The following is a 24,247-nucleotide window of genomic DNA, read 5'->3' on the forward strand; positions in this document are numbered from 1 at the left end:
GAGCCATGTTTGTTGATCTCCAACATCAAAAGTTTTCTTGGTCTGTTGTCTAAAGTACATTTTTGACCCATTGTAGCAAACTTGATTTATAACTCAACTGTACGTAAAAAGCAGTAACTTAGTCATGTGTGCAAATATTCTGGTTTTGTTCTAACAAACTAAGTTGAACTGCTAGTAATTCAATAATTTGTACTACTAAATTAGGAACTTCTTCCTTGAAATGAACTGATACTTTATTTGGTTTGAGTTCCATCGTCCAATTCAGTGAGACCTGTAATATATGACAATTAACAATAACCAGGAATTGAAACTTAAACTTAATAAGACTTATCAAGGAGTACCCTAAAGAACAAAAAAACTAGGTCAAGTGGAAATCTTACCATTCTCAAATTGTTTTTTAATTTCCTAAATATTTGAGTGTGTATGTACCACTACTATAGTTAGAAACATTTGATTGACCAACAGTGTAGAGTTAGAAAAGTTTTTACACTGTGTAGTTGGAAAGTGTTTTTCTTTCTTTTTTTAAATTGAAGTATTATGTATTGAATACATCAGAAAAACACACAAATCATAAATGTACTACTTGATGAATTGCCAGTGAACATGGCGAAGAACTAGCTTTGGTTTCTAGTTTTCTTCCTTGTGAATCTGTAATGTTGAAATTATTAAATTCGCAAAAGGATACATTGTTTGTTTTTTTTAAATTAAGGAAGAGCCCTGGCTGATGTGGCTTAGTGGATTGAATGCCAGCTTGCAAAGCAAATGGCCGCTGGTTTAATTCCCAGTCAGGGCACATACCTGGGTTGCAGGCCAGGTCCCCAGTAGGGGGCACGTGAGAGGCAACCACACATTGATATTTCTCTCTCTGTTTCTCCCTCCCTTCCTCTCTTTCTAAAAAAATTAATCTTTAAAAAGTATTTAAGAAGGAAGGAAAATACCTCAGTGATGTGTTCGAAACTGTTAACTAAACCAGTGTATCATTTAAAACTATTTGAATTGTAATAAATATGTGTGTGTGTGTGTGTGTGTATGGTCCTTGATATTTGCATTGTCTAAGATAACTAGGTCATAATATTCTGTTTTGCTGAAATCTTTTGTTGCTAAAATCTGGTAATACTTTATGTGTGTAACTTTGTTTTTGTAAATTGAATTGGTACCCTAATTTTCATTTGTAAGTTTGCAATTTAGTCACATTATTCAAATTGTTTTAAAAGGGCACTCATTATATTATTGCCCTGGCTTGTGTGGCTCAGTAGACTGAGCCACCCGCCTGTGAACCCAAAGGTCACCAGTTCAATTCCCAGTGAGGGCACATGCCTGGGTTGAGAGCTAGATCTGTGGTTGAGGGCGTGTGAGAGGCAACCAACTGATGTTTCTCTCACACATTGAATGTTTCCCTCTTTCTCTTTCCTTTCCCCTGTCTCAGAAAATAAATAAAATCTTTTTTTTTAAGCTCACTATATTATTTCTATGCTCTTAGGTTAAATGCAAATTTGGAAAAGTGTTCTTACTACCTAAGAATCTGCTAGCCTCGTGAATTCAGCCTAATTTCAGCTGTAAACTGGGTTAGTTTGACCAATAGAGCTACACCTTTAAAACTTCCTTCATGGTACTGGTGGAAAGTGATGCTTAGAGATAGACTCAGGTTAACTAGAAAATAGTAAGGCATTATAGAGGAAAAGTCTTTGCCCACAGCAGATGATAAGAATGAATGAATGCCACTAGGGCTTGCATGCATTGAGGTGCTGCTTGGAAGTGATGTTGTCTTTGCAGACATTTGAAGAAAGTCTGTATTCTGCTATTAGTGACTTACCCAAAGCTAGTATGATCTTCTCTTCCTGTGTCTTTCCAACAGGAATGTTTATATACCCTTCAGGGCAGTGTTAAACAGCAAAGCAAATTGGCTTTTTACTCTCAAATCAATATTTGTATAATTATATAGCTGAATGGCATTGTAGGCCTAGACATCTGTAATATTAATCTACATCTACTGGAGCATATTACAATAGTTACATTTGAATTTGCTGTTTAACGTCTCTCTGGCACAGCAATGTGTGACTCTAGAGGAAGCTGTTATGGTTTTATAGCTGTAACTGTCCTGGTGTGTGACAGCTGCCCCAAAGGTATCCCCCTTTGATTGCCTTCTGTTCAGGAGCTTTCAGTGTTGGTGTTACATCTGGAGCCAGGTGACTAATGAGTTACTTATTCCACAGCAGATGCCACTGGCTAAGCTAATGTAAGTGGCCTATTGAAACAGGAATTGCTCCCCACATAGCTCTCTCATCTGGAGTGATGAACGTATATCCAGGATCTGCTGTTGGTTGTTTTCAGCTGGATTTACCCATCATTTAGCTGGTCCCTTAATTATATATTTGGAGTAAAACTAACTAGAGGACTCACTTAGGAGAGTGTTTCTACCCTGTTTTGTGCTTGAATTATTAAAGTCCCCCCCCTTCTTTAGAATTCATCCAGTTGGCAAAGGACTTTGAGGATTTCCGTAAAAAGTGGCAGAGAACAGACCACGAACTGGGGAAATACAAGGATCTTTTGATGAAAGCAGAGACTGAGCGCAGTGCTCTGGATGTTAAGCTGAAGCATGCACGCAATCAGGTGGACGTAGAGATCAAACGGAGACAGCGAGCTGAGGCCGACTGTGAAAAGCTGGTGTGTATTGTTTTCTGTCCTAGCACTGTGACGGTGGGGAAGGGGGAAGCATCAGCTGATGTTTCCACTTGCCAGGTGTACCCCATTTCTTACTCCACGCTGAAGGACTAAACCTCTCCATTGACAGCTTGTTCATTATTGGAGCTGTCCATTGGCAGCTTGTTCTCCACAGGTTGAAATTGAAATGTTTTCCTCCTTTAGACTTGAAACCACTACTTATTAGACAGATTTCAAATGAGAATTTGAAGAATCAAAATTAGGGGGGAGGGCAGGGAAATCCTAGAATACTTGATCTGTCGCAAGACCATTGGCCATCTCTCATGCCACCCAGAGTATTCTCATCCTTACATTAATAGCTGGTACTTTGTCATTGACACAGGTAAGACAACTCCAAGTCTTTTCTTCAGTACTACTCCTGATTCAGGGTAAAACACATGCAAAAGTGGAGAGATTAGGATAACTAATTCCTGGTTTTTATCCAACAAGTTGAGCATTGTGGCTAACACAGAACACTTTCATCTTGATGTACCAAGGTGGGTCACAGTACAAAGGACCTTTGCTAGGAAGCACTAATCCATCGTGGTACAGTGTTAGATGCCTCAGTAAGCTCAGATTGTCTAGTTCTAGTGAGTCACGGCTTTGTATCCATTTTAATACATTTTGCTCCACCATTTAGAAAAGTGGGTGACTGCTTTGATCTGTAGAAGAAGCCAATAATTATCCTGATAAAATGACACTGAAGTGTTTTTGCTATGCAAAATCTATTTTGGGACTCTGGTTTTGCAATACTCTGTCCTCTTGGATTAGCAGTTTGATCCAAAAGTCTTGTAGCAGAAACCTCACTACTCTAGATGGAGTTCATTTTACCAGTCAGAAATCAGACACACAATCTGGGCTTGACATGAATTAATATGCTGTTAGTGTAGCAGCCTTCCTGAAGGCTCATTTGCATAATGCCATATTTTAATGTTTTCTGGCCTGCCCATCCCATAAATTCGAGGTGAAGCTCTTTCCCCTGGTCAGTTAGGATGTTTTTACTCTGCTTTGGTCTGCAGGAAAGACAGATTCAGCTGATTCGAGAGATGCTCATGTGTGACACATCTGTCAGCATTCAACTAAGCGAGGAGCAAAAATCAGCTCTGGCTTTTCTCAACAGAGGCCAACCATCCATCGGCAATGCTGGGAACAAAAGGTGGGGGAACTGCATCTGTTGTTATCTGATCACAAGCTGCACAGCCGTCAGAAGTTCCTGTTATCTTAACTCTTAAATATACTGCTTCTAGAGTGTGTGCTGAATAAAGCAGAAAAAGACTTTGGAGGAAGGGTGGGTGGGAAATAAAGGCATGAGTACCACCCTATTTCTTTTATTTTAACAGTTTTTTAAAAACCTTTCCTTAGGATGTTGTTTCACCATGGGTAAAATTTTGATGTTGGTGCTAAATTGCACATCAATAACTAATCCTGCAGATTGCTAAGAAACCTAAAGGTGAAAGTGGTAGTTCAGCAGTACTTCCAGTGTTTACTCTCCAGAGAGCTCTTGTAGCTCTTCTGGTTTAGAAAGGCCTTCAGTGAGCCAAGACCAGACAATAATTTTGGTTCCGCTGCATCCCTCTTTAAAATAGTCTCAACCAGGCTTTGAATTTAACACCTCCAGTACAGTATGTAAGGAAAGATCAGGACTCTTAGAGCTATTTATTTTGTTGCCTGGTTGTTTTATGTGGAATCTTTATAACTAAGAAGACGTACAGGCTTAATTTCTTAAAAAACTAATGTAGGGTAATACTCTGTCTTGTAGAAAGCAAGCACAGCTGGGATCAAATTAAACTTCACCCTTCTGCCTTGTGAATGTTTAGTAGCCTGTTGTACAAACTCAGTAGGGAATAGAACCCATACCCCCAACTGTAATTTTCGGCTGTAGTTATAAGGCCTTTGCTGGAAAAGCAGGTGTGCTGCATGTGGACGCACACATGACACACATACTCCTTCATGAACCCTTAAAAAGCACCCACCACAGCTAGGGTTTGAGCTGAGAGTTCTCTCCACAGGGAAGGCATTGCTGTGAAATTGCTGACGTTGCCTGGCCTCTTAGGTAACTTGTTCTGGGTGTTGGTGGGTTTTGCTCTCTGTAGTCCTCTGTGTCTAACTTTGTATTGTTTCACTCATCTAGACTGTCAACCATTGATGAATCTGGTTCCATTTTATCAGATATCAGCTTTGACAAGACTGATGAATCACTGGTAATGAACATTTGATCTCTGAGAATTATTTATATTCCTTCTCCCTTGGGAATATCTCTGCAGGCTTTTATTATTGTGGAATTTCTTTATTGCTGTGTTATTAATTAATGTGTTATAGATACTGAGCTAGCATTTTGTAATATGAATCCACACAAACTATAAGAGACCAGCATATATATTTTTTTAGTTTCTGGAAGTGAGATTACAGAATTCAGGATTTGGCACAAGGTTAAATTTGTTTAATGGATCTGTGAGTCACGTGTACTAGTTTATTATATCTTGACTTATTAAAACCCCCAGCTAGCAATAAAAAATTAGCAAAGCTCTATTCACACAGGGCTTATTTGTTGCTCCTGGGGAGAATAGACTTGTGCCTTATTTCTGAATTAGTTTGGTTCTGGAGGGAAACTTAGTCATATTTCACAGTAAGAAGGAAAACCAGTGCTTTGGAGCTTCAGCGAGAAGACTGATGAGTCTCCAGGTTCTCTGTAATGCTTTGATCCACAATGGTTAGCATACCTAAACTCTTTGTTACCCTGCTCTTAACTTCTGATGGTGTTTCTGCATGAAAGGTCATCTGGTATTTCAATCTTTGATGTTCAGGAGACAGGTAGTTTATTGGTTTTCCTGGCTGAAAGCTAGCAAACAAAACAATAAATCAGAAGGTTATTGGAGGCTGGTTTTCTGATGATTATTAGCTGATTTTGGAGGTAGACCAAAATGATATATATCTGTTGTAACTTAAGCTAAATCAAATAACCAGTAGCTAAACTATTTGACCATGCATTGTAGAAGTTAAATTTATTTAGCTAAGCTACAATTTGCTATAGACAACTTTCTGGATTTTGTGTTCTCAGGAATTACCAGAAGTAAGAAAATCACGGTAGCTACTAAAAATGAATGTAAATGGTTAAAATAAGTGAAGGGAAGTTAGACCACAGGAAAAAACAGGTAGTTCTTCAGTGGTGAGTGTTTCTAGGACCCAAGGAAGAGAGATGATTGAGAGAAGTGGAACCTAAACGGGAACTCTTTAAGTGGCTCTATTGTACCAGACATCTGATTAGACAGTAGCAGTCCCTTAAGAGCAAGAATCACATCTGACATGATCAGTATGTGCCTAACTTTCTGTAAGTTCTAAAACTAATTACAAAAATAATCAGAACAAAGGACTAGGCCCTGGAAATAATCACGACAGAAGTTGATTCTTTAACCTTTTCTTGCCTCTGTGGTATTGATTCCTGATTCTATTATAATAGCTTCAATTTCGGAAAGAAAACATGTTAACTTACTACAGCTCTATGGCTACAACACTTGAGACCCCTTTCTCCTCTCCCTGAATTGTGAGTTAGGGAGTCTGACTCAAGAGGCCTTTTAACATTCTCTGTAAATTTCCTTGCACAGGGTTTAGGGGAGACCCAACCAAAGAAAGAAAATTAATACAGTGTAATTTGTCAGCAGGATTGGGATTCTTCTTTGGTAAAGGCTTTCAAACTGAAGAAGAGAGAAAAGAGGGTATGTATTTTTTTAAAAATCAACTAATAATGAAAGTTTTCTCTGGAAATTCTGCCATGAGACTACATTCCTGACACGTTGCTCTAGCCATTGTCGGATCCGTGCCAAATGAATTCACGCTGGAGGTGGTGCTGGTGTCCCTTGAGGTAGTAACTCAGGACGGAATCCTGTCCCATTTTACTGTTCCGAGCTGCTCTCGCTTCATTCTTTGTGTGGAAAAGGATATACTTGTTTGTTTTGAGTTGTCATATGGATTTTTATGCAGGACTTTTGTGCTCTAATATAAGCTTCAGATGAAATGTGTATATAATGGGATATGCAGAGAACTCTGTGTGTGTGTTTGTTTAGGGCACTGAATATGTTTTTAAAGACTTCATGTCCTTGGATAGGATTACAGCTCTACTTATTCTGGTGCTGTCATCTAAATTTTTCCAAAGCTTGCTGGTTTCTTCAAGGGCACTAAAGGCATTTTGTGTTGCAACCACTTATGCTCCATGTGGAAATAGACAATGAGAGAGAGCATGTTGTTTGTTATTCACTGTAGCTCTGGAACCTGGGATTTGCATCCAAGTGGTCTAATGGGATAAGTGTATCTTCTGTGCTTCAGACCTCTGCTTGGCACTAAAGTTACTGGTGTTCGCCCCTCTCTAGCGATCCAGCAGCCGGCAGTTCATTGATGGTCCTCCTGGACCCATTAAGAAAACTCGTTCCATTGGCTCCACAGCTGACCAGGTAAGAAGAGTCAAGCCAAGAAAACTGTGGTCTTGAACACATCAAAGATTAGTGGCCCCAAGCATTAGAAATTCTGAGTCAGCATTAATTACACTCTTATTTTGAGAGAGGTGTTGGTGAGTTTTTTATGTAATAGAATCCTTATCATCCATATGAGTGGAATTAGTCTGATTAAGTAAACAACCATCAGTTTTATGCTTTATTCTTAGTTGCTTGTATGTATATATCCATGTCTAAAATGTGAGATTTCAACTTAATAGTGATTTGGGTGGGACCTTAAGTCCTGACAGAGGAATTGTTCACATACTCCAAAACCCTATAATGGAGGAGAAACTAGGTTCAAATGTTCGCCCTTCCTTCATTACAACTTTTGTTTCAGGGGAATGAATCCATAGTTGCAAAAACTACAGTGACTGTCCCCAACGATGGTGGGCCCATTGAAGCTACGTCCACTATTGAAACGGTGCCATACTGGACGAGAAGCCGAGGGAAAACAGGTCTGCTGGGTTTGTGGCTGAGGTGTCTGTGTCAACAGCTGGTAAAGTTTGGGAGAATCGGTTTCTCAGAACCTTCCCGAGGCAGGGGTTGGATGTTTGGGGTGGTTTTTTCACTGCTGCTTACGGAGGGCCAGAGCCCTGGGCCAGGTCCCACCTGGGGCGCCAGCCTGGCCTGTGCCGCCAGTGCACGCCTCGTTACTCTTGATGCTGCTTTCTTTTATACAGAGCCATTTCTGTTCACTTCTGGTTATGGCTATAGATTAGTGCTTCTCCACCAATTATATTGAACTTGGCTTTAACACTCAGAAGGAACAAAATACTTAAGATTTAAGGTTAAGGTTGCTTGTCTTCTAGGTACTTTACAACCCTGGAACAGCGACTCCACCTTGAGCAGCAGGCGGCAGGAGCCGCACTCTGAGACGGATGGCCCCAGCACGCCGCAGAGCAATGGAGGAATGCGCCTGCATGACTTCGTCTCCAAGACGGTAAACCTGGGGTTGCTCCTTCACCTTTTGAGCACCTTTAACTTTTTAATTGTGGAAGTTATATAGGAACAAATTTAAATAGCTTAGCATTACAGAGTTAAATGTGAATTTCCTTCCTCCTGCCAATCCCACTCTTCAGGGGTCACTACTGAATTACAGAATGTATGTAGCTTTCCATTCTGTGAGTAATAGTATATGCAAAGAAAGCTACTTTTCAGAAGGAGTTGTTTGTACTTTTAAGTGATATATATTTGTGTTTTATGCTTAAGTAATAGTATATTTTAACTTGTCCCATTTGATTTCCTCATAAAAACCCAGCAAACTGACAGGCTCAGAGGAATTAACTAACTTGATGGAGTCACATGACATGAGTGGCATAGTTAAGGGGGAGGTCTTTCTGGCTCCTTGTACATGAGTTCTTCCCACCACTCTCCACTGTTCCCTTCCAGCCGGCTGGCCTGATGCAAGTTACTTGGCCTCTTTTTTGATTCTGTTTCCTTAAACAAAACCAAACCTGTTTTATAGGATTATTGTGAGAATTACACAAGCAGATATGTGTAAAAGGATTAGAAAGTTGTTCAGCACATGCTAAGCACTTAGTAAATGTTGGTTGATGATGTTGATAATTTTGTAATTCATACCACTCTCTTCTTCCCACCGCATTTCATCCTTAGGTTATTAAACCCGAATCTTGTGTTCCATGTGGAAAGCGGATAAAATTTGGCAAGCTGTCTCTGAAGTGTCGAGACTGTCGTGTGGTCTCTCATCCAGAATGTCGGGACCGCTGTCCCCTTCCCTGCATTCCTACCCTGGTAGGAACACCTGTTAAGATTGGAGAGGTACGACCTATGGGAAGCATCCTTGTGTTAGGGCTTCTTAGCTTTTCTAAAGCCAAATGTCAGTTTTTGTTCTAGAAGTAATGCCATCAACTATGTTTCCTCCCATGAATAATGAATAGAAATTATAAAATGTTAACTTGCAGATGAGTCCTGTTTGGGTTTGTCTCTTTTTCATAATCTTTCTAGACCAAACTCCTCTTCCATATCCACCCTCCCTTCCCACCCTCTCTTCCCCTTTCTCTGGCCCTCCCTCTGCCCTCCTCACCCTTCCTTCTATCCATCCTCTCCTTTCCCCTCTTCTTTCCTTTTCCCCTCTTCTTTCCTTTTCCCTTCCCTCCCCAGCTTATCCTATTTGGTAAAATTTGAAACATATACAAAAGTAGAGAGATTAGTATAGCTAATCCCTGGTTTCTATCATTCACATTCCACAATTACTAATTTATGTCCAGTCTTGATTTATCAATACTTCCATCTCTTCCTCCTGGCCCTGTCTAGTGAATTATTTTGAATCAAATCCCAGCCGACATAAAATTTTATCTGTGAATGAATATTTTTTTACATTAGAGGTATTCCATACTAGGCTATTAAGATTAGGTTGCTTATTTCTAAAAATTGATTCAATCCATTGAGAAAGTATTTATTATACAAGCAACATTAGGAAGAATCAAATCAGAGCAAAATGACTAAGCTGCCACCCAGCTCCCAGCAAATCAAATATTATTTTCCCCCTAATCTTAAGAGTTCTTCTCTGTGCAAAGATTTTTTATTTTTTACAAGTCTTCTGTACTCTGATACAGTACCATGGTGTTTTCCTCTATAGGTAGGTTGGTGTCAGAATCAATTGAGTTGTGTTAATTTTCCTTGCTGAGAATAATTTAAAAGGTTTTCTTCTTTTAAAGTAATGAATTAGTTTATATTAAAGGCTATACCTGCAATCGCATTATTGCTTGTTTTCGGATGCCCTTGAGTGGAAGAGAAGCAAGGATGCAGTTGTAGCCAGTGGTTTATTGCTTGTTCATGAAGAGTGTGGTATCTCTGACCATAAATCAGTCTGGTGTGGAGGTGGGAAAAATAATTGAGTGTCTCTGTTCTAACGTATGCATTTGGAATAGGAATTTAAAAGTAGACCTGATGTCCCAGCTTGAGTGTTAGTCTGGAAATGGTTCTGCCCACTGGTCGAGACCTGCTGGTCTACGTGATATAAATGATACTTTAAAACTTTGCTTTTGCAGGGAATGCTGGCAGATTATGTGTCCCAGACCCCTCCAATGATCCCCTCCATAATTGTCCACTGTGTAAATGAGATTGAGCAGAGAGGGCTGAGCGAGGTAAGTGCAAATGTAGGAGAGGGTGAATTTGTTACTTGTGTTAACGCTCAAGAGCTTCTTAACTGAAAGTATCATTTTGATAATAGACAGGCCTGTATCGGGTCTCAGGCTGCGACCGGACAGTAAAAGAACTGAAAGAGAAATTTTTCAGAGTGAAAACTGTACCCCTTCTCAGCAAAGTGGATGACATCCATGCTATCTGTAGCCTCCTGAAAGACTTCCTTCGAAACCTCAAAGAACCCCTTCTGACCTTTCGGCTAAACAGGACCTTTATGGAGGCGGCAGGTAAGGGCATATCTAAATGCTTGAGTGTGAGTCCCACGAGGGGCAGGAAGTTTTTGGCTCTTTTGTTTGCAGTTTTATCCCCACCTCATAAAGTGCCTAAAACCTAGTAGATGCTCAAATACTTTGATAAATAACTAGATCCATATTGCCCATGCCTGTGCTCGCCGCGTCTAAACTGTATAGAACTCTAACAGGTCCTTGTTGTGCGGTCAAGTTTTAGGTTGTCCTTTTGAACTTGGAGCCATCTTTGATTCCTTTTCCTCACACTCCACATTTAGTCCATTGGTAAATCTTGTCCACACAGATATTGTAAAATATAGCTGAAATTTTAAATTTGTCATTCCTTCTACCACTGCCACTTTTAACATCACTTGCTCTGAAGTGATATAAGAACCTCCTGATTTTTCTGTTTCTACTCTTGCTCTCTGTGGTATGATCCTTGTACAGAAACAAGAGTGGTCCTTTTAAAATTTAAATAATATGGCCCTGGCTGGTGAGGCTCAGTGGATTGAGCGCCAGCCTGTAAATCAAAGGGTCACCAGTTTGATTTCCAGTCAGGGCACGTGCCTGGGTTGCAGGCCAGGTCCCCAGTGGGGGGCATGCAAGAGGCAACCGCACATTGATGTTTCTCTCCCCGCCCCCTCCCTTCCCCTCGGTCTAAAAAGAAATAATCTTTAAAAATTAAAAATAAAATTTAAATTATATGATGTCTGTTCTGACCTCAGTATCTTCCAACAGCTTCCCTTCATTGGCAGAATAAAATGCACAGTCCTTAGCATCCTTAGCATGGCCCAGAGGCCCTGCGTGATTTGCCTCCTGGCTATGTCTCCAACGTCATTTCCTTTGATACCCTTCTCTTCTTCCTTTCCTTTCTAGTTACATTAGTTGTCGTCCCAGCCTGAGATGATATTTGCATGATTTGCTTCTTTATTTCTTTCAGGTTTCTTTTTAGATATCTTGTCCTTAGAAATATCTTTCCTGACCACCTTGTCTAAAATAACAGCTTTCTAGCTTGTGGCCTGCCTTATTTTATTACATGTGTTGCTACCTGGTAGATATTTGCTTTTTGACTAACTCCTCCAATAGTACCTGGCCCACAGTGGGCCCATAAACATGTTTTACGAACAAGTACCTTCTTGATCACTGTAGTCAGGGCAGTTGTATGTCTGCCTTCCTGACGCATAGGTTGCCAGCTGCTTTCCCTAACTGCAAGAGCTGCTTTTTAAAAGTTCGGGTTTCTAATATTGAACTGTTGGTCAGTATCCTGCTTGTTAATGAAACTAGAGTCTGATGCAGTCATGAACCTAATCAGAAGTTTCAGAAGCTTACTGTATAGACGAGACTTTTTGGTCGATAACTTGGAAGCCTGCTGTCAAGGGAAAGAAGTCTTAGGCCTCTTGGTGCTTTCTTTTCATTTACAGAAGTCACAGACGAGGACAACAGCATAGCCGCCATGTACCAGGCTGTTGGTGAGCTACCCCAGGCCAACAGAGACACATTAGCTTTCCTCATGATTCACTTGCAGAGGTGAGCACAGCAGAACGCTGCTTCTGGGGGTCAGGGAATTTTCCAAGGGAAGGTAATGTGGTCTGTGTGTTAGGGAGGTAAATCGTTTTCTCGTAGAACTTATATTTTGTTCTGTGTTTAAGTGGAGGAGCAAGTCTTCTAATTGAATGCTCTTTCGCTTAGAGTGGCGCAGAGCCCAAACACTAAAATGGATGTTGCCAATCTGGCTAAAGTCTTTGGCCCCACAATAGTTGCCCATGCTGTGCCCAATCCAGATCCAGTGACAATGTTACAGGACATCAAGCGTCAACCCAAGGTAGGCAGGCATAGATATGTGTGTATGTATGTGTGTATGAACTTGTGTGACGTGATGAGAGACCGGTGAAAGGTTAGCCGCCCCCGGGGTCCGGAAGTTTGCTGACATGTTCGGTGACTTTCAGGTGGTGGAACGCTTGCTTTCACTGCCCCTGGAGTACTGGAGTCAGTTCATGATGGTGGAACAAGAGAACATTGACCCCGGGCATGTCATTGGAAATGCAAATGCCTTTTCAACACCACAGACACCAGATATTAAAGGTAAGGCCTGAGTTGTGCTTTTTAAAAGACCTGCCTCCCTCTCCACTTTTGGTCATGTGCTCTCGCCTGGCCTTTGCTAGAATTGTCTGAAATTTGTATTCTTCAATAAAAATTAAATTCATTTTAAGAATTCTAACATTAAAAGGAAAATTTGTACAGTTCTACTATCCTGATGTCTTTTTCACTTTTTAATGTTCTTCTTTGCCCATATGGAAATTTTTTAAAATACATACTCACATTAATTTATATATATATTATTATTACTAGGTTTCTTGATATGATTTACCAACTTGATTTCTTAAAAGCTTTTCCAGTTTGTGTTGCCACCAAAAATGTATGAGGCTGATTTCATTTCAGCATCACTGGCGTTGGAGACCTGTTCTTTCTTTATAAGGGAGCACATTATTTTATCTAGTATAGGTAAAAATCAAATGGTCAGATGTTAGATTTGTGAAGTTTGGAGTTTGAGAATGCCCTAAATCAGGAAGTGAATGTCAGCTGTTCATTGCACACTCGCCTGCGTGGTTCAAAAGACACACTGGCGTGCTGCTCACGGTGACAAACGTGGTCCCCGAGACTTCGCTAGGTCTCCGGCCTTAGCTCTTCAGTGCTTCACGGGGATTCCAGTGTAAAACTAGCCACTTACAAGGGTACTTTCTTTTCTTCCCCTCCTGTAAAAACATGTCTTACCTTTGACTGAAGTGAGTTTGCTGGGGCCCGTGACCACTCCTGAGCACCAGCTTCTCAAGACGCCTTCATCCAGCTCCCTGTCGCAGAAAGTCCGCTCCACCCTCACCAGGAACACGCCCAGGTATGCAGGATTGGCCTGCTTGGAGAAGTAAAAAATTACTGCCCCCTTACCTTTCTTTCCCATCATACCGAAGCTAATTGAAAGAAAGATTGAATTAGATCTTACCTGGTGATCAGACTTTAAGAGGAAACTTTGAGCGATGAGTGTCCCCTTTTAAAAGCATCCAAAGGTCTTTACTGTTTCTGCTGTCATCTCAGGTGACAGAGTGGCTGACAGAGTGTTTTGAGGGTCTTTACCTGTAGTTGATTACATTGTCATGTTATTGTTCATTTACTATTTTTTCTATAGAATACTTTTCAAGTTTATTCTTTTTCTTTAGATTTGGAAGCAAAAGCAAGTCTGCCACCAACCTAGGAAGACAGGGCAACTTTTTTGCTTCTCCAATGCTCAAGTGAAGTCACGTCTCCTGCTGCTTACAGCGTATACTGACTGCAAGGAAGGGCACGCCTGTACTCTCTGCTCCGCAGCCTCCTGTACTGTTACTACTTTTAGCGTTCTCCAGGATTTTAATCAAGTTTAATTGTGCATGGGGGTTTTAAACTATATATATATCTTCCTCTCCTTCTCCTCAAGTAATGTAATATGAACACTTTGTGCTGTTGCTGGGATCTTTTAGATGGGAGTCTTTACAGGAATAGTATGGAATTCACTAAGATTTTCGGGGGGGGGGGGGCCAGGGCGGGTCTCGTCCCTTTGACTTAAGCTAAATGCTGCTCCCGGAATGACCTTTCTCTGGTGTTACTTAGAACCAGCTTCTGTGAGACAAAGACAGAGGCCCTACTTCTCTAGAAAGATTGACTTGTCTCAGGGTGAAGGGTGGGAGGGCAGGGTAAAGAAAGGTTTGGACAGAGGATATAGGATGGCTCTTTCTGAGAACTTGAAAGTTCTCCTTCCCTCATTATGAACTGGAGCTATAACACAGAGCCTTCATAAAAATGGGGTAGGGTGAGGACAGAACTAGTGATGGGTGTATGTTTAGCTTTAATTTGCATTGATTAGGTTTAATAGTGTTAAGTGGCACAGCCTTGTAAAAGTGACACTATTATATTTATCTCTAATGGGCCTCTGGCTGGACTTTGGGTCTGATTGGGGTCAAACCCAGTTTGTTCATAAGTTGAATTCATTCTAATGAATGGGCCCCCCCCCCCAAGTCCCCCTAGTGGTCAGTATGCTATGTAGCATCCCAACTAACAAGAATAAGCTATAGGGGAGAGTTAAATTTTGTGTGGCGAGAAAGGCCACAGTCATTTTTGTCTTTGCACTTTGGATGCTGAAACCTTCCTGTGTAACATAGTCACATCTAGAGAAATATGAGTGTTTTATTAAAATTATTTTCAGTGTCTATAAAAATGCTTTCTTCTATAGAATGTTTATGACCCATATTGACCCTTGTCTGTAAAACACATATTTGGAAAAAAGTAAATAGTTTTTTCAAAATGATTATGAGATTGGTTTTTCTTCTAGAAGTAACCTTTAAGACATTTTTAGAAAATAATTTTCCCTCCAAGTGTTTTGAGTCCGTTCATCTCCATTCCCTCCCCTACCCCGACTTGACCTCCACCAGGAAGGAGTGTTTCTTTGTTTCTTGTCCATTCTCTTGTCGTCCAAATTGAAGGCCTAGATCTGTCCCTGTGACTGTTCACCTCTAATTCGAAGAAACTACTTTAAACAAAAACCAAACTTCTGAACAAGTCTTTAGGGACCAGAATGGTGCAGACTTAAAAAAAAAAGTCTCCGGCTGGCTGACTGCCTGGAAGGAACATCCTTCACTGCTGGAAGTGACTCTGGAGTGAGCTGGGATGATTAACCGAGGGCACCTGCACTGGGAACTCTGAAGCTGGTGAACAGAATGTATCTGAGATTGAACGTAAACAGTTGCAGGCTTAATATGTAGCTGTGGAGAGGGGAGGCAACCTACTGGCTTGTTTCCCAGGAGGTGACGGCTCTCACAGCAGGGCCCATCTGCCTCGGTGAATTGACAGAGGATGGGTCCCTTCTCCCCTCCCTCCTCTTCACGCACACACGCCTGTTAGGTTTTGGTTTTTTAAACTTTGTCCTAGATGCCATCCCTTTTCTTACATCTCTGCAAGCCTCATGTTGGCCTGGCTCCATACTTGCTGTTCTGTAGTATCTCCCCAAGGTGCATTTTAAGTCACTAATGTGGAGGAAGTAAATGGATTGTATAATGTTAGTGAAGGCAAGACTTCCCTATGCAGGAACTGATGGCCCATTAACGAAAAAGGAAATGGTCCTGTGTGTCAAATGTTGGCAGCCAGTTATTCAGTTTTGGGCTAGGCCAAGAGACCTTAGCCATGAAAATAATTCTTATGTTAGCAAAGGGAAATACGTCCCCACCTTCAGCTTCTTTAACAGCACTTCATGTGGAATAGCTTGACTTTCTACTCTCAAGGGCTTTCTTAATTAAATTATACTTCCTTGTGTGAGATCTGCAGAAAGTGTTTGGTGCTTTGGAGTGGCTGTCACCCCTATTGTCTGCTCCTAACCCTTTCTGCTGCTGCCTCTTGCTCCTCCTTTAATGCAGTTGAACTTTACTGTCCCACTTGGTAATAACCAGAATCTTTAAATCTGTTTTCCTCTATCAGTCTATGTAAGACTCCTAAGTTTGATGTTTATTTAACTGGGCAAGCATTACATGGTTTGATTTAGCAGCAACAATTTGCATTTATTACTGATGTTTAATGATTTCTCCTTCCTTAAGAAGGTTAATTCATTGCAGAAACAGAAGGCAAGAAGGCATCTGAGTCAGCGAGTTATTATTTATTTATTTATAGAGGGGAGAGGAAGAAGAAAGAGAGGGAGAAAAACATCATTGTGTGGTTGCTTCTTGTATGCCTTCAGTTGAGGACCTGACCTGCAACCCAGGCATGTGCCCTGACTGGGAATTGAACCAGCAACCCTTTGGTTTGCAGACCCATGCTCAATCCACTGAGCTATACTAGCCAGGGCTTGGCACCTTGAGTTTTGATCAGAGGATGATAGGGTGCTCAGTTGATTTACTGTGGCAACAATATTTTTTTGTTTTGGTTTTTTACTATGAACTGAACCTGTGGCATTGAAAGGGGTCTTGAATTCTCCCCCCTTCCCCCAGGGCTGAGCAGTTTTCCTTTATTTTCTTATATTTTTTAAAGTATATTTTTTATTATGTTAATACAGTTGTCTTTTTAAAGTTCATAGTTTTGCTCTTTTTCTTAAGTCCCTTTAACATTTCATGTAATAACGGCTTGGTGATGATGAACTCCTTTAGCTTTACCTTGTCTGGGAAGCACTTTATCAGCCCTTCTATTCTAAATGATAGCTTTTCTGGATAGAGTAGTCTAGGTTTTAGATCCTTGCTTTTCATAACTTTGAATACTTCTTGCCAATCCCTTCTTGCCTGCAAAGTTTCTTTTGAGAAACCAGCTAATAAGTCTTATGGGTACTCGTTTGTAGGTTACTCTCTGCTTTCCTCTTGCTGCTTTTTTTAGGCTCCTTTTAAATTCTAATTTTAGTATGTGTGCTGCCAAAGCGAGCACTTCTTTTTAATTCTAAAGACTTTATTTATTTATTTTTTAGAGAGGGAGAGGGAGAAAAACATCAAGGTGTTGTTGCCTCTCATGTGCCCCCTACTGGGGAACCTGGCCCACACAACCCAGGCATGCGCCCTGACTGGGAATAAAGCCAGTGATCCTTTGGTTCTCAGGCCGGCACTCAATCCACTGAGCCATACCAGCCAGGGCTTCTCTTGCTACTTTTAAGATTCTCTCTTTATCTTTTTACCTTTGGCATTTTAATTACAATATGTCTTGGCGTGGTCCTCTTTGGGTCCAACTTGTTTGGGACCCTCTGTGTTTCCTGGACTTGTATGTCTATTTCCTTAGCCAAATTAGCGAAGTTTTCTTTATTTGTTCAAATAAGTTTTCAACTTCTTGCTTTTCCTTTTCTCCTTCTGGTAACCCTATGATTTGGATGTTGGCACCTTTGGAGATGTCCCAGAATTGTCTTATACTATCCTCGTGGGTTGTTTTTGTTTTTGTTTTTGATTCTTGTTTCTTTCTGTTCTGGATGAATGTTTATTTCTTTCTTATGTCCCAAATCATTGATTTGAATCCGCTTCCTACCCTTCACTTGGTTCCCTATAGATTTTTCTTTATTCTGCTTGTGTAACCTTCATTTCTTCATTTATGTTGTTGCTGTACTCACTGAGTTCTTTGAGCATCCTGATCACCAGTGTTTTGTACTCTGCATCTGATAGGTTGGTTGGCTATCTCCATTCACTTATTTCTTTTTCTGGGGTTTTGTTCTGTTCTTATTTGGGCCATATTTCTTTTCTCCTCAATTTGGCTGCCTTCCTGTGTTTGTTTCTGTATATTGGATTGAGCTGCTTGGACTCCCTGTATAAGGCGCCTATAAATCATGTGGGGCGGAGCCTTAGGTAATTTCCAGGGTGGGGTCACCACTTCATGGCTCTGTCGGGGGAGGGCTTAGAGATGGGAAAAGTGTCACTGGCAGGCTCCTGGGTGTTTTGCATGACACTCGCCCTGTTTCCAGTTGCTTTACCCACATCCTGTATGTGATTGGTGCCCTTCCAGCTGTTGCCCTGGTGTTGAATCCCAGTGTGGGTGAGTTTGTGTATGTTTTAAGACTGTGAAGGCCCTTTACGTGAAGTTTCCTGAAAATTCAGCAATTTCTTCCACCACCCCAACTCCATTGGTTTTTATAGCCAGAAGTTATGGGGGTTTATTTATCTTCTTGGAGCTGGAACCCTGAGCAGTGCAGTCTGTCCTGGGCTTGGGATCCCTTGCTCCCAAGGTGTCCCTCCCAATTTTTATCCACCACACGTGAATGTGGGACTGCCCACTGCCCATTCCGCTGCTGCTGCTGCTGTCTCTGAGCCACACCATGTCTCCACGCCTCTCCGCCGGATCTCGGCGTCTCCGCCCCTCCTACCCACCTGTATGAATGTGGCTGCTTTAAATGCTTGGTTGTCAGACTTCCATACAATTTGATTTTCTGACAGTTTTGGGTGTTCTTGTTTTGAGATTTAGTTGTAATTCCTTTTCATGGTTACGTGAGGAGGCGCATGGCTACCTATACCTCCATCTTGACTAGAAGTGGGGTCTTGAATTCTTATATTCATGGTGAAATTATTGGATAGCACAAAGCGATAAGTTGTGCTGAATGAGTGCAAGAAGCAATGATACCAGGATTGTTGGGGCGTTTTTTGGTTTTGTTTTGTTTTGTTTTTTGTTATAGTAGGACCTCCCACCTGCCTCAGTCTGCAGGTAGACAGACATGTACACATGCTCACACATATGTTATATGATGTCCTATTGGAAAAGCATTTGGGAGACCCACTTCTGTGCCTGGTACATCAAGTGGTTTGCTAAACCATTATCACCTTTTCTTAGACCCGCAGCATGAGCAGAGGAAGAGCTATTGTGTAGTCCATACCTGAGAGGCAAGGGTGAAGAGTTCAGTGTTCAAGTTGTCACAGCTCACACAGTAGGCTCTTGGGCCATGTGCTTTGATGATCGTCTTGGTCATTATTCAAGTTGAAGCCTCTGATGCAGAAAGCTTTTTAAGCATGCAGGGTCGGGCACGTTAGTCACTGTGCTTTTGTATAAACAGGGTTTGGAGAATGGCCACTTAACCTACCATCTTAATAAGTTTTAAAAGTCTGCCTCCCCGAGGCTGGTATATTTTGTAAATAAGTGAAGGTTGTAGTCCAAGAGGTCCTTAACTTGTGTAATTCATTAGATTCTGGTTCTCAGAGTTTGTGTTTGTTGATGTTTCTATTCGTGAAGTCAGGTGGAAGACAGCTTGACATCACCAGGAATAACCTTGTCGTGGGTGGGAGCCTTCTTCTCTGCAGTCATGTGGGATGAGAAAGGAGGCCACTTTTCAGGGACTCAGACTTGGAAAAGGAGTTTTTTTCCTTTTGTCTACCTTCTCTATAACTCTTGCCATGCTTCGTGTGCTTGCATTGTTTTTATATAGCAGCACTCTCACATCTCACAGAGTCGGGCGCCATCTGTGTGCTGGGTCAGACACATGTAAATAGATAGTGAAGACTTCTAATAAAGAACTTGCCAGTTCCTATCTTCTCTGGCCATCAGCGAAGATGGACTTAGGAACTGATTCCCCACAAAGCCTCTAGGAAAAGTTATTGATTTGTAGTATACAGAGTGCTTTCATTTGCCATCTTACTTGATCTTACCACACCCACCTGCGGTGGGCAGGATTGGTGACATCATCCCAATTGACAAATTCAGAGAGATGATTTGGCTTAAATTCCCACAAACTAATTATAGTTTAGCTGGGATTAGAATCTTGGGATTGTAACCCAGCTCTGGAGGTCAGCTGTGGTGCTTGCTATTTCAGATTTCTTCAACATCGAGGGCTTGTTAATAATTTATTAGGAACGTATATGATTCCACTCAGGGCCGTGTGTGGATCTGTTACGTACTCTCAACAGATGACTCAGAAAGAGCAGGGAGGCTCAGACCTCTGGGCAAAGCATTTGGGACCGGAGACTGTCTTAATGGTTGGGCAATGCCAGAGTGCAAGATCTGCACTTGGTGGTCCAGGGCTGTTTTCTTGGTGGAAGGAGGAGGAAGCGCTGGTGTGGGTGCTGGAGGGTTGGTCCTGGTGGGAGTCTGTTCTCTGGCCACCCGTGTGCATCTTGTGTGCTCTGCAGCTCAGAGCCAAGAACAGGCAGGTCTCTGAACCAAAGCCGCCAGCCTGTTTTTAGAGACGTGTCAGCGGATTAGCTTACTGGCTTTCCCCCTGAGTAGCATTAGCTCTCACCCTGTCTCATGTTCACCATCTGGCTTTGAGTAAGAAGTCTTTGAGCGATCTCTCTTCGGCGGTCTGCTCTGTGCCAGGGCTTTCTGAGGGCTTTCTCCCTGAGGCTGCCCAAGAAGAGGTAGTCAGTTTGTTGTGTCCACATGTTTGCATACCTGAGATCAGAAGAATACTTAGGACCTCGGGGGGGGGAAAAATCAGCTTCAAGGAGAATGAGTCTGACTCATTAATGGCCACAACTAACAAGTGAATCTGTCCTTAGGTGAATTTTTGAAGTAGAGTTACTCCTGTCACAGAGCAAGCTCTTTCTGCCTGTGAGATGATAGTTCATCCAGTTTTTAGTAGAGCGAGGGAGATAAAGGGGCAGGAATTTTTCTTCCTCATTGGAAAGCAAAGCCTAAGGGTGGAGGTGCTTAAATGAACCACCTCCCCTCCTCCCAGGGAGCTGGCTGCTCTCTCCTTCTAGGTTAATATACATTGACTGAGGCTAAATGCCTGATGCTTCTGGACAGAGTCCAGCCCCTCAGCAGAGCAGCCGCACTGTGGAGATACAGCTGCTGGCATTAAAGGGCTAAGCCTTTTCCAGCTGCTTTGCTTTAATGGGAACTGCCTCCAGTCGGCAGCTTAAAGGAGCTGTCTTAGCCCGATTAGGAGGAAATGACTAATCTCCGCATCTTCTCATGGCACTGGCCTGGAGACTCTGGGGCAGATAACCTGGTAGGGTGGGAAGTGTTTGGATGAACGGTGTTGGAGTGCTAGGTGATTATCTCCTCGAGAATGGTGGCCAGGGCTTGGCATGGCTTGTGCTTTGTCTTGTCTCCATGAGGCAAGTGGGGTTCTCTCTAGTGGGCTGCCTGGCACTGAGGGAGGGAGATGTTCACAGAGAGGGGAGGCTGGGTCTTTAAAAGCTGGGCTGACAACAGATGTGCAGATGAGTTGAGAGCATATGAGGGCAATGGCATCTGTGCCCCTAGAGGCAGGGGAAGACTTGAGACCCTCCAGTGTGGCCCCCTTTGGCCTTCCATTCCCCCTGCCCTTTAAAATCTGACTTAAAGAGCCAAGATTTGAGAGAGAAATGATCATTTCCTTCATCATAAGATGTACTTAAAATATGTATTTTAATATCTGAGAATTGGCATCTTACAAATACAATGCAGTAATTTGTTTTTTTCCTAGTGGCTCATAAAGTGGTGGTGCACCTTCTTATCAGTGTCACTCGGGTTGGAAGTGTCAGCCGTTTGTGGGAGATCGGCTGTTGGCTAGGTCAGATATGGAGGCCAGAGACCTGTGTCTTAGCTGTGGGGACATCAGCTCGGGGAGTTCCCTCGGGTCGGAGGGAATCTGAAGTGTAGGGAAAGGGAGGCTCAGCTCCAGGGCACGGAGCATGTCCTGTAGGACAGGATCAACATCTGTCCCTGTCATGACTCCCACGCCGCTACGTGTGACCCTGAGTCAGACATGGCGGGGGGAAGCCATTGGTCATCAGTGAGGCCAGGGCCAAAATATAATACATCCCGGTGGAGTTCTGAAGTCCCAGTATAGGACTGAAGCACTCAGGGCGCTTTAACTCGAAAGGGTAGACGCTTTGGACACTGGGCAGGGGCTTGGGAGTGCTTATTGCAGTCCTTTGTCCAATTTGCTCACCAAATCCACATCAGAGGAGGGCTCTTCCTCCCTGGAACCTGGTTGGCCATGGTTTGGGGACCTACAAGGAAAGGACAGAAGTTAAGGAAACTATTGCCCTGAGGTGAGAAGTAGACCAAAAATAAAATTTTGTTTAAGAAGGTCTTCCTGTTTGGTAGAGAACGGTGTTTGAATGACTCTGGATGCAGGTGCTGAGGGCTGCAGGAGCTCAGAGGAGGGACGTAGCTGGAGGCTTAAGAGAGCCTGGAAAGTGAGCCATTAAAGCTGGACCTCAGGGTGAGCAGGGCAGCTGGAGACGGCCAGAAGCCTGGCGTGCCCCAACCAGACAGACACCCGCGCCTCCCTCTGTCGGGACTTGTCCTCTCCTTTGACTGGCTGGTGGGGCCCTGTTTTATCTGTCCCTGTGGGTGGGGTGGGCTTGTTGGTCCCCGCCTCTGCCTCTGGCAACAACTGCCCCTTTATCTGACTTAGAGCTCTGAAACAGTTTTTTATTTGCTCCTTTTCTGACCATTAACTGCTGCCTATTAATTAGTACCATTGGGCTCCCCACCCTCATAATCAGCCTTCACAAACTATGCCTTCCCTCCGCAGCTTTTGCTAAATATGTGACTATGCTTAGTGTAGCTGGTGCTTCCTGAGCCTCAATCACAGATCTCGGCTGTGTGGACCCCCTGCCCCAGCTGCCCGAGTGGCCACAGCTCGCCGCCCCCCCCCCCCCACCCCATGCCTCATCTTGATTAGCCTCCCCGCTCCCTGTCTTCCCCCTGGTGCTGCCGGGCCTGGCACTGGCCGAAGGTTAACATCTCTTGTGATAAGGAGTGCTCTTCTCACACTGCTCCAGATCTTGGAGAGCAGTGCTGGAGGCTCAGAGGGACTGAGGTGATCCCCTCTGCTGACCCAGCTGATTCTTCCATTGAAACCCCAGTCGCCTTGTTGCAGATCGCCTGACCACTTTGTAGCTCTGAGATCACAGATTCTGATCTATGCTGCCTCTTAAACCCTCAGCTACGATGATGACCACTCCTTTTTGTTTACTTAGCTGTCGGATGAAATTCCAGATGCTCCAAGCCCTAATTCTTTTCACCCTTTTCTACTTCCCGCCCCCTGCCAGCCTCCTTACCCTCATTCCCTGAATCCACCCCCCACCAGCTCCCAGCCACCATCACGCTGGTGCCCCACTTCCCTGTTCTGAGGTCCTCATTTCTCACTTTCGGGCTTGATTCTCCTTTTTTTTTGTTTAATTACATTTTGACTTTTTTTAAAAGAAATTTCTTTTTTTTAAGATTTTATTTATTTTTAGAGAGGGAAGGGAAGGAGAAAGAGAAACATCAATGTGCGGGTTGCTGGGGGTCTTGGCCTGCAACCCAGGCATGTGCCCTGACTGGGAATCGAACCTGCAACATTTCGGGCTTGATTCTTGACTCCTCTTTCCTCTGGATACTCCTCTCCCAGCACACTCATACTCTCACTCTCCTTTGCTCCAGCTAAGCCTGGGGTATGGGGAGGAAGTGATCCCTTTTTACTAATAGCTGGGCTGCATTAGAAACCACAGGGGAGATGGCCAGACTCATTGGCAGAGGGAATGACTGTCCACTGTGATGGTGGTAGAACCTGCCACTGCTGACTGCGACCTGGCTCCGTGCCAGGTGTGGAGCGGGACCCATGCACTCCACGTAGTTTTTCCAGCCCTCTTAGGGATAGACCCCATTTCCAGATGAGGAAAGTGAGGCTCAGGATCCTTCAGTAACTTGTTCGAGTGCACACAGCTGTAAGTGCCTGAGCCTGCGTTTAAGCCCCTTCACCCCCTTTCCCACCTTTATGTAATCTTCTTTTAACCTTGGTCTACAGAATCCTTTAGGACAAAATGATTTTCTTTGGAGAATAAGTCTCTGGATTATCCTCAGTCTGAGGAGCCCAAATGTGTCCCAGAACCTGGCCTTCAGTGGGCTCTCCCCCTTCCACCGCGTGGTCCCAAATTAGACCTGTCCTCTTTACACCCCGAGGTAGCCATGGGGGTGGGAAGAGGAGAGGGGCTTCCTGCCAACCAATGGGGAAGCGCCAGCCTGGGCTCTGCGCTGGCATCATCTGCTCCTGCTAAGACAATCATCAACATAAAAGGCTAATTGTATTAATCACCAAGGCACCCGTCAGGAGTCCCCCTCCCTTTGGGGAGAATTATGAATTGCAATTGCAGATGGCTCTGCTGATTGAAGGCAGCGCTCAGCAGGGAGAAGGGCCAGATCAGATTACACACCATTAATTAAAAACTTCCCCTGACAAATGGGAGGAAGGGAGGCACACCAAGGGCCTGCCCGGTTGGGTCTCTG

The 24,247-nt window shown here is 43.1% G+C and overlaps 1 protein-coding gene across 5 annotated transcripts in view; it reads left to right on the top strand.

Moving 5' to 3' along the window:
* RACGAP1 (Rac GTPase activating protein 1) overlaps positions 1 to 14,890 on the top strand; it is a 42,577-nt gene extending 27,687 nt beyond the window's left edge. For all 5 annotated transcript variants that reach the window (XM_036019045.1, XM_028531770.2, XM_036019044.1 and 2 more), the window contains exons 3-17: positions 2,462 to 2,664; positions 3,720 to 3,856; positions 4,832 to 4,901; positions 6,360 to 6,413; positions 7,065 to 7,145; positions 7,525 to 7,642; positions 7,997 to 8,127; positions 8,802 to 8,966; positions 10,199 to 10,294; positions 10,381 to 10,579; positions 12,001 to 12,106; positions 12,269 to 12,401; positions 12,526 to 12,661; positions 13,364 to 13,472; positions 13,792 to 14,890. In XM_036019045.1, coding sequence (XP_035874938.1) covers positions 2,462 to 2,664; positions 3,720 to 3,856; positions 4,832 to 4,901; positions 6,360 to 6,413; positions 7,065 to 7,145; positions 7,525 to 7,642; positions 7,997 to 8,127; positions 8,802 to 8,966; positions 10,199 to 10,294; positions 10,381 to 10,579; positions 12,001 to 12,106; positions 12,269 to 12,401; positions 12,526 to 12,661; positions 13,364 to 13,472; positions 13,792 to 13,867 — 1,814 coding nt within the window. In that variant the 3' untranslated portion in view covers positions 13,868 to 14,890. The remainder of the gene's footprint in view (positions 1 to 2,461; positions 2,665 to 3,719; positions 3,857 to 4,831; positions 4,902 to 6,359; positions 6,414 to 7,064; positions 7,146 to 7,524; positions 7,643 to 7,996; positions 8,128 to 8,801; positions 8,967 to 10,198; positions 10,295 to 10,380; positions 10,580 to 12,000; positions 12,107 to 12,268; positions 12,402 to 12,525; positions 12,662 to 13,363; positions 13,473 to 13,791) is intronic.
* The last annotated feature ends 9,357 nt before the right edge of the window (positions 14,891 to 24,247 follow it).

Source organism: Phyllostomus discolor, chromosome 2 (genome assembly GCF_004126475.2).
Source record: "Phyllostomus discolor isolate MPI-MPIP mPhyDis1 chromosome 2, mPhyDis1.pri.v3, whole genome shotgun sequence".
Taxonomy (NCBI): domain Eukaryota; kingdom Metazoa; phylum Chordata; class Mammalia; order Chiroptera; family Phyllostomidae; genus Phyllostomus; species Phyllostomus discolor.